Genomic DNA, 16,281 nt, shown 5'->3' on the forward strand with positions numbered 1-16,281 from the left:
AGGTGACCTATTGAATATAAAATTCTAACTTAGTAATTATATATGTAAGATTTTCCATATCTGTCCTAAGTCCAGGAAATAGCCCTTTGTCTTACGTGTTTTTACTTGAATTGGAAAATAACATGCAAAGCATGCATTTACTCTGCAAATGTTGAATGAATAATCCGAGGAGCCTTAGGATGGTTGAATTAGTTATAAAGAGTCTTAGAAATTTCCTACATGGTAAATTGATGTTCCCAGGTGAAATGATTAGCCCAGGATCACACAGATAGAATTGGGCAGTTATATATTTCACTGTGTGCATGATTTAGCAATGTATTTCCAATGATAATCACAGTGCCTGACACATAGTGGAGCTTAATGAGTATGTGGTAAATGAATGAATAAATCACTGATTTGACTAACAGTATATAGCACAGAAGAAGCTATATTCTTCTACTGTAGCTGTATATAGTTTATGTAGGGCTCAGTACCATCTGAGGTTTTAGGCATCCCCTGGGAGTCTGGAACGTATCCCTCACTGATAAGGGGGTACTACTGTGTTCAGTCACCGACTCTACTGTGTTTTGAAATGAGTGTATCTGCTTCTCACCAATCCCACTGCCACTGTCCGAGGCCAGGCCCTCACCATTTCTTATCACGACAACTAGCCATAAGAGTGTTCTAACAACCAGTTCTTCTTCCAGTTTGCCTCTCTCAAATCTGCCCCATCATCACCCAGAATCAAAAGAGGTTTTGCTAAAGCACAAATCAGTCTCTGTCCCTTTCTGCTGAAAATCCTTCAAATATTCAGAATTTTTTTCACATGAAATGGAAGCCTCTCATCTGTGACTGGACCTCTGCCCCCCTCTGTGGCCACATCTCCTTCTACCTTTAAACTTCCTGGAAACCAAGACTCAGCCTTCCGCTTCCATGTAATTCCTTAAAAGTGCAGGTCTCTTTTCTGCTTCTTAGGAATGAGGTGTCATCTTGGCCAGGCACAGTTTTCCCTTCTTGTAAATCACAGGGCAGAGTGACATACTCTAAGCATGGGTACATCCCACGACAGCTGCAGAGATTAATATTTACAACCAATAAGGAAAACCACTATTTAATTCCCTTAATTTTCTAAGGAAAAGAGAGAAACCCTTGGATTCTACTGTTTTAAGACATGCATCATGGGCCCAGACTGGTGTGGTTCTCAGTTGGTTGGGCATCCTCCCACACAGCAAAAGGTCCTGGTTTAATTCCTAGTCAGGGCACATGCCTGGGTCATGGGTTTGGTCCCAATCAGGGCATGTGTGAGAGGCAACCAATCAGTGTTTCTCTCCCTCTCTTTTTTTTCCTTTTCCCTCTCTCTGAAAACAAATAAAACCTTTAAAAAATACATGCAATATATATGACTAAAAGACATTTTAGATCATAATTAGAAAACTTTGGCTGTTACGCTTTTAACATAAATTTATAATAAGCATATTTTTCTTTTCTGATTTACTCTGGAGCCAGACCTCTTTGGTGCCATTGCTGAATCTATGATGATTAGCTGTGTTACTTACCTGTCTATGTTTTAATTGCCTAATGTGACAGGGGATAATACTAGCACATTAAATATATTAGCATCTATAAAAGGATTAGAGCATCACTGGCTCATAGCAAGTGCTATGTGTTAGTTACTGTTATCATTATTACTGAATATTTCAGTTGATCTATTTTATACACGTCAAAAAGTACATGCCTCTTGCTCTTTGCCTGAGTAACCCCACCCCTACATTCTTTTCCTGGCTAATTATCCCTCAATTCTTAGCTTAATTTATAATAGAAAAAATCTAGAACAACCTGAATGGACAACCTAAGTAACAATGGTTACACACAAATTTTGGTATAAAATTTTTCTATATTCATGTAGTGAAATATCATGCATGCTACTTTTAACAAACTCCTGAGTTCTTAATGACAGGGAAGAATATAAAGTAACAATAATAAGATATACTAGATTGAGAAAGACTATTAGTAATAACAATAAAATGCAAAACTACAAAAATGTTGGGTAATTTTCATTTTTCTCTTTTATGACTTTCCATATTTTCTAAATTTTGTATGGTGATCATGTATATTTTATGGAAAACAAAGCAAGCTAATAACATTTTTACAAAACTCAGACACTGCATTTTTGGGGAAGCCCCAGTAAAAGAACAAAGTGATGCAGAGATAGGCGAGCTGTCAGTCACAGATTTCAAAACACTGGTGGTCAGAATGCACAAAGGTCTCACTGAATATGGTGAAAGCTTAAGGGAAGAAATGAAGGCTCCACTAAGGAGAATGAAGAATAAGCCACAGGAAACCAACAGTGAAGGAAAGGAAGCTGGGATTCAAATGAATGATTTGGAACATAAGGAGAAATAAACATTCAACCAGAACAAAATGAAAAAACAAGAATGCAAAAAAAAAAAAAAAACAAGGAGAGTTTAAGAAGACTCTGGGACATCCCCAAACATGCCAACATCTGAATCATAAGAATGCCAGAAGGAGAAGAGGAAGATCAAGAAACTGGAAACTTATTTGAAAAAATAATGAAAGAAAACTTCTCTAATTTGGCAAAGGAAATAGATATACAAGTCCAGAAAGCACAGAGAGTCTCAAACAAGTTGGATCCAAGGAGGTCCATACCAAGACAAGTCATAATTAAAATGCCAAAGGTTAGGGATAGGAGATAATCTTAAAAGCAGCAAGATTAAAGAAATTAGTTACCTACAGGGGAATTCCCATAAGACTGTCAGCTGATTTCTCAAAAAAAAACTTTGCAGGCTAGAAGGGATTGGCAAGAAACATTCACAGTAATGAAAAACAAGGACCTACAACCAAGCTTACTCTATCCAGCAAAGCTATCATTTAGAGTTGAAGGACAGATAAAGTGCTTCTCAGACAAGGTCAAGCTAAAAGAGTTCATTGTCACCAAGCCCTTATTATATGAAATGTTAAAGGAACTTATTTAGGAAAAAGAGGATCAAAACTATGAACATTAAAATGATGACAAACTCACAGCTATCAACAACTGAATCTAAAAAACAAACTAAGCAAACAACTAGAACAGGAACAGAGTCATAGATATGGAGATCATTTGGAGGGTTATCAGCTGGGAGGGGGAAGGGAGAGGGGGGGAAAGGTATAGGGATTTAGAAGCATAATTGGGTAGGTAAAGAATAAACAGGGGATGTTAATAGTATAGCAGACGAAGAAGCCGAAGAACTTACATGCACAACCCATGGACATGAACTAAGGTGGGGATTGCAGGAGGAAAGCGGGGGACCAGGTGGAGGAGAGCAAAGGGGGAAAAACTGGGACAACTGTAATAGCATAATCAATAAAATATACAAAAAATAAATAAAATAAAAAGAAACAAAAAAATACCACAGCCTTTGCAAGGTTGTATTACTGCTGGGGTTGCCAGTGCTGCCTGCAGCAACTGGAGGCTGGCTGGACAAAACGAAAAAACAGATGTGAAAGTGCCCGGAGTGGAGTCATGAGCACAGTGCAAGCCAAGGGGACAGAAAGCAAAACCTCTAGGTTACCACGAGCACGGGGAAGTGAAAGGTTTCCCTGGAGTGAGAGGGTGAGTGACACACAGAATGCATTTGGAACTTTCTGGAATCATGGTGAATTCCTGCTGTCACTTCTCACACCCCTGAGCTGAAAAGAGTTAAGTCCTGGGATAGTTTCCTTACAGAGAAACTACTGGGTATGTGGGTTTCGAGCAGGGAAAGGAGGGGAATTTTTGCTTCATCAGGGCTGGGGAATCACATTTTGAATATAGAGTGTCAGGACGCCTGATTTATTCTCACTTCACTTAGCTAAAGGGAGCTTTTGTCTAGAGTCCCTCTTACTTTTCACACCCCATTCCCTTAAAAGTGGTAGTTTGGGCTGCCTCTGGACACTTATTAAACAAGTGTTTATTGGACACCTGCTGTGCACACAGAGATAAGCATAACATGTTTTGTGCATCAAGGAGCTCACTTTCCAACGTGGGAGGCAACCAGATATATTACAGGTGATGGGTGGAGGTAGCTCAGGAGCTGCAGGAGCCCAGAGAGAGATGCAGAATTCAGTAGGAGGGGATGTCAGGGAAGGTTCTCTAGAGAAGATGAGCACTTTTTCATTGTTGTGCATCTGAGAGGCATTTATGATCATTCTCTATCACCTATTACTTAGCCGTGCCCTCAACGTATAAATCTCAGAGGCCAACGATATAGCTAAAACATACTGGCACAAGCCCTTTGTATTCTTGGTATGGAATTTCACTTGTGTGAACATGGCATTATTATTGTTGGGACCTTCACGAACAAAACATGTTTCTTCCATGAGCCCAAGAACAAACCAAGGCTAGGAAGTGACAGTTGACAGTCAGACTCCTGGCGTGGCTCTCTGCAGACTCATCACCCGTTCTTATCTGTCATCCTTCTCCTGATGCCCCAGAGCAGGCATCTTCAGAACCCCTCCACAGCTTGAAGACCAGCACACCCCACTCATGTAGGCAGAGTGTTCCCTGTCAAGGGCTCCTCCAAAGCACACAGTGGGATTTAGACTCGGTTTGGAACTGTCCATTGATAGCTGAGAGTGGCTCTGACATTTTGTTTCTACCTCCAATGTGATTTTATTCCATCTCAGGGGCAGTTATTTCTTTCACTGCCAACAACATCGCTAGACTGAGAGCTCTGTTTTGCTCTGCCTTCCCTGACAAAAAAGCAGATGGTTTCTAAATTGGGTGGAGTGGAAATGGCATGAAAAGTCAAGCCTGTGTAAACCCCAGGGAACACAGGATGCACCATTGATATATGACAGTGAAATTCCACCAACCAGGAGAAACCATAAGAGATACTGGCACATGTGATTCCAGGGATCATAGAACATTAGAGCTGGGGCTAGGGGTCTTAGTGACGATCAGAGCATATGAAGAAAGATTTGCACAAAGAAAAGGATGAGGACAGACGGGTGGAGGAAAGAAGTGCTGTTTGTATGCGTGTGAGGGTGGCGGTGCGTGTAGGTGGTGGTGGCGGCCGTGATGTGAGATAGGATGACATTGTACTGTATTAAGTGACCCTGAAGTACTCCAAGATGCTGCTTTGGCCCCCACCCACCTCTCTACAGCAGCACCAGGTGGCCTGGTTTCCCGTTTTCACTCTTCACTCTTCTTTCTCAGAGCAGAGAGTCAGGTAGCAGTGGGGGACACAGCGAGAGGGCGGGTGGGAGTGGTTGAGCCGAAGGTGGCAGAGAGTTTGACCCAGTCGTCCTCATCACCCTCACTGGCCCCCTGCCTGTTCCACCGTATTCCTGGCCTTGTGAGCTTCACCAAGTCCCCTTCACATAGGCGTCAGGTCTCAGGGCTAAAGCCCCCTCCCCACCCCAAAGCAGCTGCCGAACTAGGCAGGGCTGTCCATGAACACGAGGAACTCCCTGAGGATGGAAAACACCTACATGCTTAGATTACATGTTTTATCTGTAACATAGTGAACTCATTGCTAGGTATATCCAATCCCATGTTTACACTAGAGGGCCATTCTTTTTTTTCCCTTTATTTTTCAATTACAGTTGACATTCAATATTATTTTCTGTTGGTTTCAGGTATACAGCTTAGTGGTTAGACATTGAAATAATCTGCAAAGGTGAAAAGGTGAAGGGATTAAGAAGCACAGATTGGTCGTTACACAAGAGTCGCAGGGATGGAAGCACAGCCCAGGAAACACGGTCGATAATATCGGGGCGACCGTGCATTGTGCCAGGCAGGTGCTAGAGTTTTGAGGGGATCTCTTCCTAAGTTACAGAGGAACATTCTTTATCTTGAGTCTTTCATGCTCGATTCTTACTGATTTCTTTCCCCTTCTCTGTCCAAGTGAACGCACCGAAAGCTCTCTCTCTCTTCTCCTCTGTTCCCTCCTTGTTCCAGGGCAGACTGGCCCAAACTCCCCTCCTGAAACCAGCCCTAGTAAGACGGTGCCCCATGTGTGGCAGAGCCCCTAGCAGGCAACGGTTTCTCTTCCTGTGGTCACATTCTATATTTGTGACAAGGTAGATAGAAAGTGGATTTCAGAGTCAGAAAAATCGCATTTCCAACCTGGACACTGCCCCTTAAGACTGGGGCCTTGAGATGGTCCGTGAACTCCCCTCTGCTCTTTCGCCCTTGTGGCCTCTGGGCACTAATCACACCCCTGCTCAGGGTCCAGGTAGCATTTTACGTTACGTGTCTAAGGCAGCTTGCTCGGTGCCTGGCACATAGTAAACCTTTGATAAGTAGATTACTGTCCCGTGGGGTCCTTCTGCACATTCAATGCTGGACTCTTTATGCCCGAGGAAGCATGTAGGGCACTAAGGTCACTCAGCCCAGCAGAAGGAGGCCTGGAAATGTGACCTAGATTCCTGGCTTCCCCTTCCTTCTTGGGGCCAGGCTTGTGGCAACCCTGGAAACACTGACACAAAGCCTCCAGCTTCTGGAGGTGCCAACCACTGAGAGCAGCATGATTCTCGTCTACCAGCCCCAACTAGCAGGTGTGAACATTTCAGCCTTCCTCTCGGGTTTACAATTCTCTCCTCAGTCTCTTTCACTGCCTTTGGTGTACCACTTCCCTCCTGGGTGCAGCCCACTCCACCCCTCCCCCTCCTTCTTCTTTCCACTGTGATGACATCGCCCTGGGGAAGAGAAGCTTCTATGAGGGGCCCACTGTCAGCCAGCTTCAGTTTCCTTACTGGCACCATGACATCATCTCTACCCTGGAAATTCCACTTGCCCTCCTGTGCCGCCACCTCTGTCCCAGTCCTCGGAGGTCCTATAAAGAGGGGATCCCAACTCGGTATCAGTGCAGAGCACAGTTGGGGTCTGAAGCTTCTGGGTTCTGTCTCAGCTCCGGGAAAGCCTCTTCTCCACCAAGACCATGAAGCTCTGCGTGACTGTGCTCTCTCTCCTCGTGCTGGGGGCTGCCTTCTGCTCTCCAGCGCTCTCGGCACCAAGTAAGTGTGTTCTTTCAGCTACTCCTTCCAGAGCCACGGTACGGGCAGTGTCCACTTTCCAGCCGGGGCTGGTCCGACAGTGGCGTCTGGAGATGGGACAAAAGGGAGTCGGGAAGATTGTTAAGTAGCCTGTGGTTAAACGTTGTGTCTAGTAGATGTTTGGGACATTCAAGTTCCTGTCTTCTTGAGAAATAGTAACCAGGAGATTTGTTTAAGCAATTTCCTCTCTCTCTCTCTCTTTCTCCCTCTCTGTGCCTTAGTTTCCCCATCTGTTAAATGAAGGGAGTTAGGTGTGTTCTCTGAGACCCAGTTCAGCTCCATGCTGCTCCCTTAGGATCCTGTCTTCAGAAAAAGACTCCTACTCAGGGTGGGTGGGATTGGATACAAGGGACTGTATTTGGGGATCTGGTAGCTCCACAGAGATGCCCCTTGAATATTTGTAACTAAAAACCAAAAGAATGGCTGCTTGTAGAGTTTTGATCTCACCTGGGCCTTTCTTTCCAGTGGGCTCAGACCCCCCCACTGCCTGCTGCTTCTCCTACACCCAGCGGAAAATTCCTCGTAACTACGTGGTGGATTACTATGAGACCAGCAGTTATTGCTCCCAGCCAGCTGTCGTGTAAGTATCAAGCCCTGGGGGGCAAGGGGAAGGGCAGGATCAGCTAAGAGGCTTGTTGGGGCAGGTGGAGGATGTAACAGTAGAGAGACAGGTCTCAGGGCTGAAGCCCTCCCAGACGGGGGTAAGGAACAGGTTACGAAATTCCCTGTTGAGTCCTCGAGGGGGTCGTGTGGGAGTCAAGGCAGAAGACGGGGGTTTCCTGGGGAGGAAATGAGCCAGAGGCTAGAAAACCAGGGAGGGTAAAAAAGAGAGAGAGAGAGAGAGATCACAGGACACATGAGCTGATCCCTTAAACCATGCTTAGAAGAACACGTGGAAAAGACATTGCCAGGGGCACTAGGGAATGAATGGAGAGGCAGAGCAAAATTGATGGCAAAACTCATTGATTCCTAATCTGGGCAACCTGGAGACCACAGCCAAATCCAGGGTGGAAGTACAGGAAGCCCATTTCTAGTACGACCCCAGGACGGGTCCCACCGCCCACTGGAGCTGTCCACACAAACTGCGGTCAAGCAGAGGGAGGATCTGGCACAGACAAGCTCCCATGCAATTCTCATCTCTCCGCTCCTCTTTCCACAGATTCGAAACTAGAAGGAGCAGACACATCTGCGCCAACCCCAGTGAGCCCTGGGTCCAGGACTACGTGAACGACCTTGAGCTGAGCTGAGCCATCCTGGGCGCACGGTCTTCGGTGAAGGCCACCTGAACCTGACGGTTCCCAGTGAGACGCACCCTCTCCACGTTCACCACTCCTCTCACAAGTCCCCCTTCCTTCTCTTAATTTAATCTTTATTATATGCTGTATTATTGCATTTGGTATTATTTCCGTAATTATGTTGGTTTTACCAAAGGACACTTATCCCCTGTGGGGATGGCCCACTACCACTGTTTCTCTGCCATTGTGGACACTTGGATAATGCAGGTCATTCTGTGTGTTTTCATAATAAAATGAAAAAAAATACAGTTTCTTTGTGTTTTCATTTGATTTGGTATGAAGGGGATTGCCTGGTATTACGAATAGGGACCCACTACCATTTCCAAACACAGTAAGAATGAGTAGTTACTGAGGGCTTCACATGAGCTAAGTGCTCTAAAGACAAGACCTCACTTATTACTTTCAACAAAGATTTTAACACCCTTACCAAGTAGGGACTCTTACCTCTAATTTTACAGATGAGGAAACTGAGGCACAGAGGTGGTGTGACTTGCTCAGTTGGTAGGTCTATTTGGAGAGCACTGTGCAGGGTGATGCAGAAGGAGAACTGTGAGGCTACAGTTATTTCAACAACTGTGAGGCTACAGTTATCATTTCAACATCTTGTGGAGAAGTTGTAAATAGCAGCAGCAGCAGCTCAGGGGAAATGAGGTAGTGCAGAGTCAGAAAAGTGGGCCCCCATCACATGAACAGTGTGTCATTAGGAAAGTCACATGGCCTTGCTGGGCCTCAACTTTCACACCTATAAAGTGGGAGTAATATTATCCACTCGGAAGGGCTGTTATGAAGTAATGGGTAAAGCGCCCATCACAGGGTCTGACACCTGGAAGATCCCCTCCTTCCCTCTCTGAGCCTTCCTTAGCTTTTTCACTTACAATGGGCATAGTATCTATTTTCCCAGTGTCATCAGGTGGATTAGAGTAGTTAGTGGACCAGCTCTCTGAAGCCCAAAGCAAAGGTGAAGTGTTATCATGAGGACAGAAGGATGTATGCCAGACTTGGTTCTGGAGCATCATAGGAGTAACCTCCAGCCATGTCTCCTTAACAATCTTTCCATCAGAACTTCCTGTTACATGAGTCAGAACAGGGCTCCAAGGTAGAATTACATGCACCATCAAGCTTCAATCTGCAGAACACAAAACTGTGGTCTATTAAATCTGGGAGGAGCCTCTCAGACCATCTCATCCAGCCCTCTCATATTGTGAAAACTGACTGCCAAGGGCTGAAAAGCGACTTGCTGAAGGCCACTTGGCGAGCGGTATGGGGCACGCTGTGGCCAGGGGCTGCTTGTTTGAGAGATTTTAGGAAAATCTGAAGCAGGGGCCAACACAAGCCATTTGTATGGAAAATCCACTGGAAACAGCTTGGGTGGGCCCACAAGTTGAGTGGGGCTGGGCCTCAGGGAATCACCAGTGCCAGGTGAACAATGTGAGCCAGGTTCATGGAGACTCAGATATGGCACCTGCCTGCCAGCTCTGTGTGGGGAGGGCTCAGCAAAGGAACAAAGTGCTCCCTCTGCAGCACTTCTGTCTGGGATAAAACTGCCCCTGGAGTTCTCACCCTGATGCCAGACAGTTCAGTTCCTCCCAGTATGTTCCTGGTGCTTTTTGAACTGCCGCCCCAGCGCTGGAGCTCAGAGGGAGTGAGTCTGAGTAAGTTCAGGTGCAGGGCCTTTAGGAGGAATACCTGGGACTACAGAAGCTCTCTGTCTCACTCAGCCACAGTCCTCGCTGGTTTTTATAACCAGAACTTATGGGGGCTTCTCTTTCTGGCACCAGAACCCTGAGCTAGGGTAGGGGTGGCGGTGCACAGTGTAGGACTGGGACCCCTTGCTCCTCAGGAGGGGTCTCTGCAGCTGAGATATCCCTCCCAATTTTTATCGACCACACATGGGTGTGGGACCAGCCTGTTCTGTGTCTTAACTACTCCTACCAATCTTGATGAGGCTTCTTCTTTATTTTTATTTATTTATTTATTTATTTAAATTGATTATGCTGTTACAGTTGTTCTATTCCCCCCTTCATTCCCCCCCACCCTGTCCCCCCATCCCCACCATTACCCCCCCTTTAGTTTATGTCCATGTGTCTCAAGTCCTTTAGGTTCTATATTTCCCATGCTATTCTTGCCCCCCCCCCATCTATTTTCTATCTACTGTCTATGCTACTTATTTTCTGTACCTTCTCCCCCCCATCTCCTCCTCCCACTCCCCTGTTGCTAACCCTCCTTGAGATCTTCATTTCTATGTTTCCACTCCTGATCTAGCTGTCCTTTTAGTTTGCTTTCGTTTTAGGTGTGGTTGTTAATAACTGTGAGCTTGTTGTTCTTTCACTGTTCATGTTTCTTTAACTTCTTTTTCTTAGATAAGTCCCTTTAACATTTCATATAATAAGGGCTTGGTGATGATGAACTCCTTGAATTTGGTCTTATCTGAGAAGCACCTTATCTGTCCTTCCATTCTAAATGAAAGTTTTGCTGGATAGAGCAATCTTGGTTGTAGGTCTTTAGATTTCATGACTTGGAATATTTCTTTCCAGCCCCTTCTTGCCTGTAAGGTCTCTCTTGAGAAATCAGCTGACAATCTGATGGGGACTCCTTTGTAGGTGATTGTCCCCTTAGCTCTTGCTGCTTCTAGGATTCTCTCCTTCATTTTAATTTTGGCTAATGTAATTATGATGTGCCTTGGTGTGTTTCTTCTTGAGTCCAACTTTTTTGGTACTCTTTGAGCTTCTTGGATTTCTTGGAAGTCTATTTCCTTTGCCAGATTGGGGAAATTTTCTTTTATTATTTGTTCAAATAAGTTTTCTACTGGTGGCTGTGCCTTTCCCCCCTTCTGGTACCCCTATAATTCGGATATTGGAGCGTTTAAAGATGTCCTGGAGGTTCCTAAGACTCTCCTCATTTCTTTGAATTCTTGCTCCTTGACTCTTTTCTGTTTGGCCATTATTTACTTTCTTCTGGTCCACTCCATTGATTTGAGTCCCAGTTTCCTTTTCATCGCTATGGGTTTCCTGTGGAATTCCATTCATTTCCATTAGTTTAGCCTTCATATGTTTCTCTAATTTGTGGCTATAATCAACCAGATCTGTGAGGATCCTGATGACCAGGGTTTTAAACTGTGCGTCTGAGAGTTTTGCTATTTCTTCGTCGCTTAGATTTATCTCTGGGGCTTTGAGGTCTTCCTGCGACATTTTTTGGTCTGTTCTGGCCCTTTAAATGTGAGAAGCGGCGCCTTGGACTCCCAGGTCGCTGGGTTGTGACGCTGTATGTGGGGGCGTGGTCAGAGCGGGGAAATGGCGGCGCCCTCTATCTCCGCGGCCGGTCCAACCGCCCACTCCCTGGCCAGTCCGCTTGCGCGCATATAGGCAACCGCAGTCAACACGCAGCACCGCCTACCCACTGTCTCCTCTGCAGTCGCTCACCCGGTGGGTTGCTCGGTCGCTCACTAGGTCCAATCCTGCGTTTGGAACCCGTGCGTCTGGATTCGCGCGTCTGGATTCCGCGCCCGGGTCCGACCGAGTCAACCCCTCACCAGACGCTGGTTTCGCCCCTTACCAGTCGGGCTGAAGAATTTGTTGTTAACGGACTTCCGAAAAGTTCAATTTTCCGTGTTCTGGTTGTGTTTTCTGATGCTAATATTTAGTTGTCCCTAAACTTGGTTGTGTGAGAAGGTACGGCACATCCACCTATACCTCCATCTTGGCGGAAGTCCAGCTTCTTCTTTAAATCCTTAGCCGTAGGAGTTCCATTCAGCCAGATTTCAGGTGGTTCTGAACAATGGTTATTTTGTAGTTTAGTTATAATGCTGATGTGGTTGTGGGAGGAGGTGAGGACTACATTTACCTATGCCACCATCTTGACCGAAAGTCCTGACCTCCAGAACTTTAAGAGAATAAATGTGTGTTCTTTTAGGACATCAAGTTTACAGCGATTTGTTTACAACAGTAATAGAAAGCTAAAACAATCACCCACTGAATAGTCACTGACAGTAGCTCCCTCTAGCTCAGTGTGAAAGGTAATGGAACATTCTAGAAGGTGAGACCAACTTCCCTGCAGGAGAAGCCCAGGGTGAAGTGGATGCATTCCAAGGTCATGGACTATAATGAGGTGAGACATCTCAAGAGGAGGGTCTGCACCAGCAGCTGAGAAGGAGGGCTGAGGCTTCACCAAAGGTACAAAACCCATCAGCCCTGTCAAGAGGAAGCTTGACTCTTCTTGAGACTCTGAGGGTGGGGGGAACCTTGGATTCCTATCTGGAAGATTCTACCGTCTCATTTTTCAAATGAAGTCTAGGCACAGCTGTGATCTGTCTGTGGTTTTATTCCTAGAGAGAGGACAAGATTAGGGCCAGATTCTCCCTGATGATGGAATCTTTTCCACACCTCCCTGCCCCTGAGCAGGGAGGTGTGGAAAAAACTGGGAGAGGGGAACCCCATTCCACAGAGGCTGCATCACAGAGAAGGCTACCGGAGCCCCAAATGCCCTGGGTGAAGAAACAGTTCTTAACCCGGGAGTCCTGTGGTGAGGCAATGGGTAACGTCACCTGTTGCACAATAGAAGACTTTGTTTTTTCCTTTCTCCTCTTTTCATAAAATTTCCCTTTTCACCCTGAGGCCAGGGAGCCGGGGTCTCCTTACTTGACTTTTCAGTGGCGGATTCTCTGGGTTTCTGTGAGGGAGCTAGAGCCAGAACAGATCAGGGGACAGAAGCTTCTGTTTGCAGAGCAGCTTCTGGAAGTCAGGTCTGTGTGTTTCTGTCTCTTGCAGGGTCTGCCTCCCCACTTCCCTTTCCAGAGAGGAGAGAGTCTGTTTCCTCATGTTCTGGTTTTATGCAAACTTTCTGTCTTCTCCCCATCTTGCTCCAACTCAGAATCTTTGGTAATGCTCCCATGACATCGGCATTTTCCTTCGAGGAAGCCAGGAGGTGAGCAAACAGATGCAGGGACCCAGGATGTGAGTCGAGCTGCAGCTGGTGAAAGGAACCACAGTTCTTCCTGATGACTGGGTCTGGCAGTTGTCCCCTCCGACTTTCCATCCTCACCCTTCACAGACCCAAGGGACTTGTCCTCTCTTCCCTAGTTATCTCCACCTGTTCTCCCTTCTTAACACCTCTCCTCTTGGCTTCCACTGAGTTTAAGCAGACAGAAAATAGAAAAACATGTAGAAATTGAGACAAAATGGTGACTGCATTTTTCTGACTTTGTAAACAGTGTGGACGAAAAAGGGACCGGAGGGACTTCTGCCAAGATGGAGGTGTAGGTGAAAGCACTGAACTTCTCACACAACCAAGTTTAAAAACAACAAAGTTTTAGCAACAAAAATGCAGCCAAACCACAGAAAATTGAACTACACGGAAGTCTGACAACAATGAACCCTTCGGCCAAACCGGTAAGAGGGGCAGAGCCAGCAGCAGAGCAGGGTTGGGCAGGAAAGATCCACCGGACCGACCTGGGCACGCAACCCAGGTGCAAAGGCAGCCATATGCGGATCCCAGGTGTGGAGTAGCGGGTGGACCTACTGAGGGCTGACCACAGTCACACATTCGAGTGCAGATAAACTGGTGAAAGAGTGAAGCGGTGAGACAGATCATGCAGGCCCCAGTGGCAGAAAGTGGCAGAGGGGACCGCCATTGTCCCTCTCTGACCCGCCCCCACATACAGTGTCACAAACCAGCGACCTGGGTAGCCCTGCCCTTGTGAACACCTCCTCGTACGTAACAGGCACAAACAGATCAAAATATGGCTCAAGAACAACTCAGAGCCCCAGAGCCAATAAATCTAAGTGATGAAGAAACAGCCAAACTTTTGGATGCACAATTCAAAACACTGGTGATCAGGATGCTCACAGAACTGGTTGATTTTAGTCACAAATTAGAGGAACATATGAAGGCTAAACTAAGTGAAATGAATAGAAATGCACAGGAATCCAATAGTGATGGAAAGGAAACTGGGACTCAAATCAAAGGAGTGGACCAGAAAGAGGAAAAAAATGACCAAATGGAAAAGGATGAAGAAACAAGAATTCAAAAAAAGGAGGAGAGGCTTAGGAATCTTCAGGACATCTTTAAACGTTCCAACATCCGAATTATAGGGGTACCAGAAGGGAAAGAGAAACAGCCACGAGTGGAACACTTATTTGAGCAAATAATAAAGGAGAACTTCCCCAATCTAGCAAAGGCAATAGACTTCCAAGAAGTCCAGGAAGCTCAGAGAGACCCAAAGAAGTTGGACCCAAGAAGGAACACACCAAGGCACATCAGCATTACATTAGCCAAGATTAAAATGAAGGAGAGAATCCTAGAAGCAGCAAGAGATAAGGGGACAGTCACCTACAAAGGAGTTCCCATCAGACTGTCAGCTGACTTCTCAAAAGAGACCTTACAGGCAAGAAGGGGCTGGAAAGAAGTATTCCAAGTCATGAAAGGCAAAGACCTACAACCAAGATTGCTCTATCCAGCAAAGCTTTCATTTAGAATGGAAGGGCAGATAAAGTGCTTCTCAGATAAGATCAAATTCAAGGAGTTCATCACCAAGCCCTTATTATATGAAATGTTAAAGGGACTTACCTAAGAAAAAGAAGACAAAAAAGATGAGCAGTGAAAGGACAGCAAACTCACAGTTATTAACAACCACAGCTAAAACAAAAGCAAACTAAAAGGACAGCTAGATCAGGAGTGGAACCATAGAAATGAAGATCACATGGAGAGTTAGCAACAGGGGAGTGAGAGGAGGAGAAGGGGGGAGAAGGTACAGAAAATAAGTAGCATAAATGGTAGGTAGAAAATAGATAGGGGGAAGGGCAAGAACAGTATGGGAAATATAGAATCTAAAGAACTTGTGACACATGGACATAAACTAAAGGGGGGAATGGTGGGGGAGGGGTGTGCAGGGTGGAGGGGAATGAAGGAAGGAATAGAACTGTAATGGCATAATCAATAAAAAATATATTTTTTAAAAAGAAGTACAAATAGGAAGTTACAGAGTAGCCATGGAGATGTAAAGTACAGTGTGGGAAATGGAGCAGCCAGAGAACCTATGCATGACCCATGGACATGAACAGTGGTGAGGGGATTGTCTGAGGGACTGGGGGGTACTGGGTGGAGGGGGCAAAGGGGGAAAATTGGGACAACTGTAATAGTATAATCAATAAAATATAATTTTTAAAGAAAAAAAAGAAAAAGGGGCAGGATACTAAACCCCGACAATGACAGGGCCGGCCTGGATGATGGGCCTTCCCCACGCAGAAAGCCAGGTTACCCCATAGGGTGGTCTGCACATTAAAATTCCTAATTCGGAGTGGGTCATGGCAGGTGGTCACATCCTGGTCCTGTAGCTTCCTTGACAAAGGTGAAACTTTGCTTTTAAGTGAGCCTGTCGACTGTCTTAGCGCAACTATAATCACTTACCTTTGGGCCGTCAGAGGGATTTTCTCTTCCTGACTCATCAGAGGCTCAGCCCCATACCCACGGCACTGGAGCGTGATGCCCCACTCTTGTTTTGTGGTCCACACACCATCTCCACGTGCCACAGATGGTGACCATCCTGTACCCACCGACATAAAAGAGGTGAGTCTTCCCACTTCACTTTTTCCCAGATCTCAGAGATTTCCCTGCTTGGCTTTCTCCCGTCCCTTCAATCCACCATCAATGAACGTCACATAAGGCCCTTTGCGCCGCCTGCTCTGATTCTAATGTATAAAACAAGCTGCAAAACCACCGTTGTCGGGGGAGCCTTTCTTCACACCGCTGAGATCCTGCTTCCCAGCGATTGTCATCAATTTGGCTCAAATAAAATCATGAAAGGTCTCTGTAGGTGTAGATGTTTTCTACATTGACAACAGTTCCATTTATAGACATTTGATAATTGTGTAAAATATATATGTTTAGAAGAAAAGAGAAAGTTACCCAAAAAATTTTTAAGGGGAGATGGGGGACCCCACACCTGCCAATAGCTTGATATCATGCACTCAGTGATCTT

At 45.7% G+C, this 16,281-nt stretch overlaps 1 protein-coding gene across 1 annotated transcript; it reads left to right on the forward strand.

The window, feature by feature from the left end:
* Positions 1 to 6,656: 6,656 nt before the first annotated feature.
* On the forward strand, positions 6,657 to 8,557 carry LOC119062572 (C-C motif chemokine 4). The gene is made up of 3 exons (XM_037163580.2): positions 6,657 to 6,975; positions 7,480 to 7,594; positions 8,174 to 8,557. The coding sequence occupies exons 1-3, from the start codon at positions 6,900 to 6,902 to the stop codon at positions 8,259 to 8,261; spliced, it is 279 nt and encodes a 92-aa protein (XP_037019475.2). The 5' UTR covers positions 6,657 to 6,899; the 3' UTR covers positions 8,262 to 8,557.
* The last annotated feature ends 7,724 nt before the right edge of the window (positions 8,558 to 16,281 follow it).

Source organism: Artibeus jamaicensis, unplaced genomic scaffold (genome assembly GCF_021234435.1).
Source record: "Artibeus jamaicensis isolate MK-2021 breed Jamaican fruit bat unplaced genomic scaffold, CSHL_Jam_final contig_1998, whole genome shotgun sequence".
Lineage (NCBI taxonomy): Eukaryota > Metazoa > Chordata > Mammalia > Chiroptera > Phyllostomidae > Artibeus > Artibeus jamaicensis.

Bases quoted from the DNA above. Each gene is read 5' to 3' on its own strand.
- LOC119062572 (XM_037163580.2), top strand. From the start codon at position 6,900: ATGAAGCTCTGCGTGACTGTGCTCTCTCTCCTCGTGCTGGGGGCTGCC. The intron at 6,976-7,479 runs GTAAGTGTGTTC...CTTTCTTTCCAG, and splicing joins TCCAGCGCTCTCGGCACCAA to TGGGCTCAGACCCCCCCACT. The intron at 7,595-8,173 runs GTAAGTATCAAG...CTCTTTCCACAG, and splicing joins TGCTCCCAGCCAGCTGTCGT to ATTCGAAACTAGAAGGAGCA.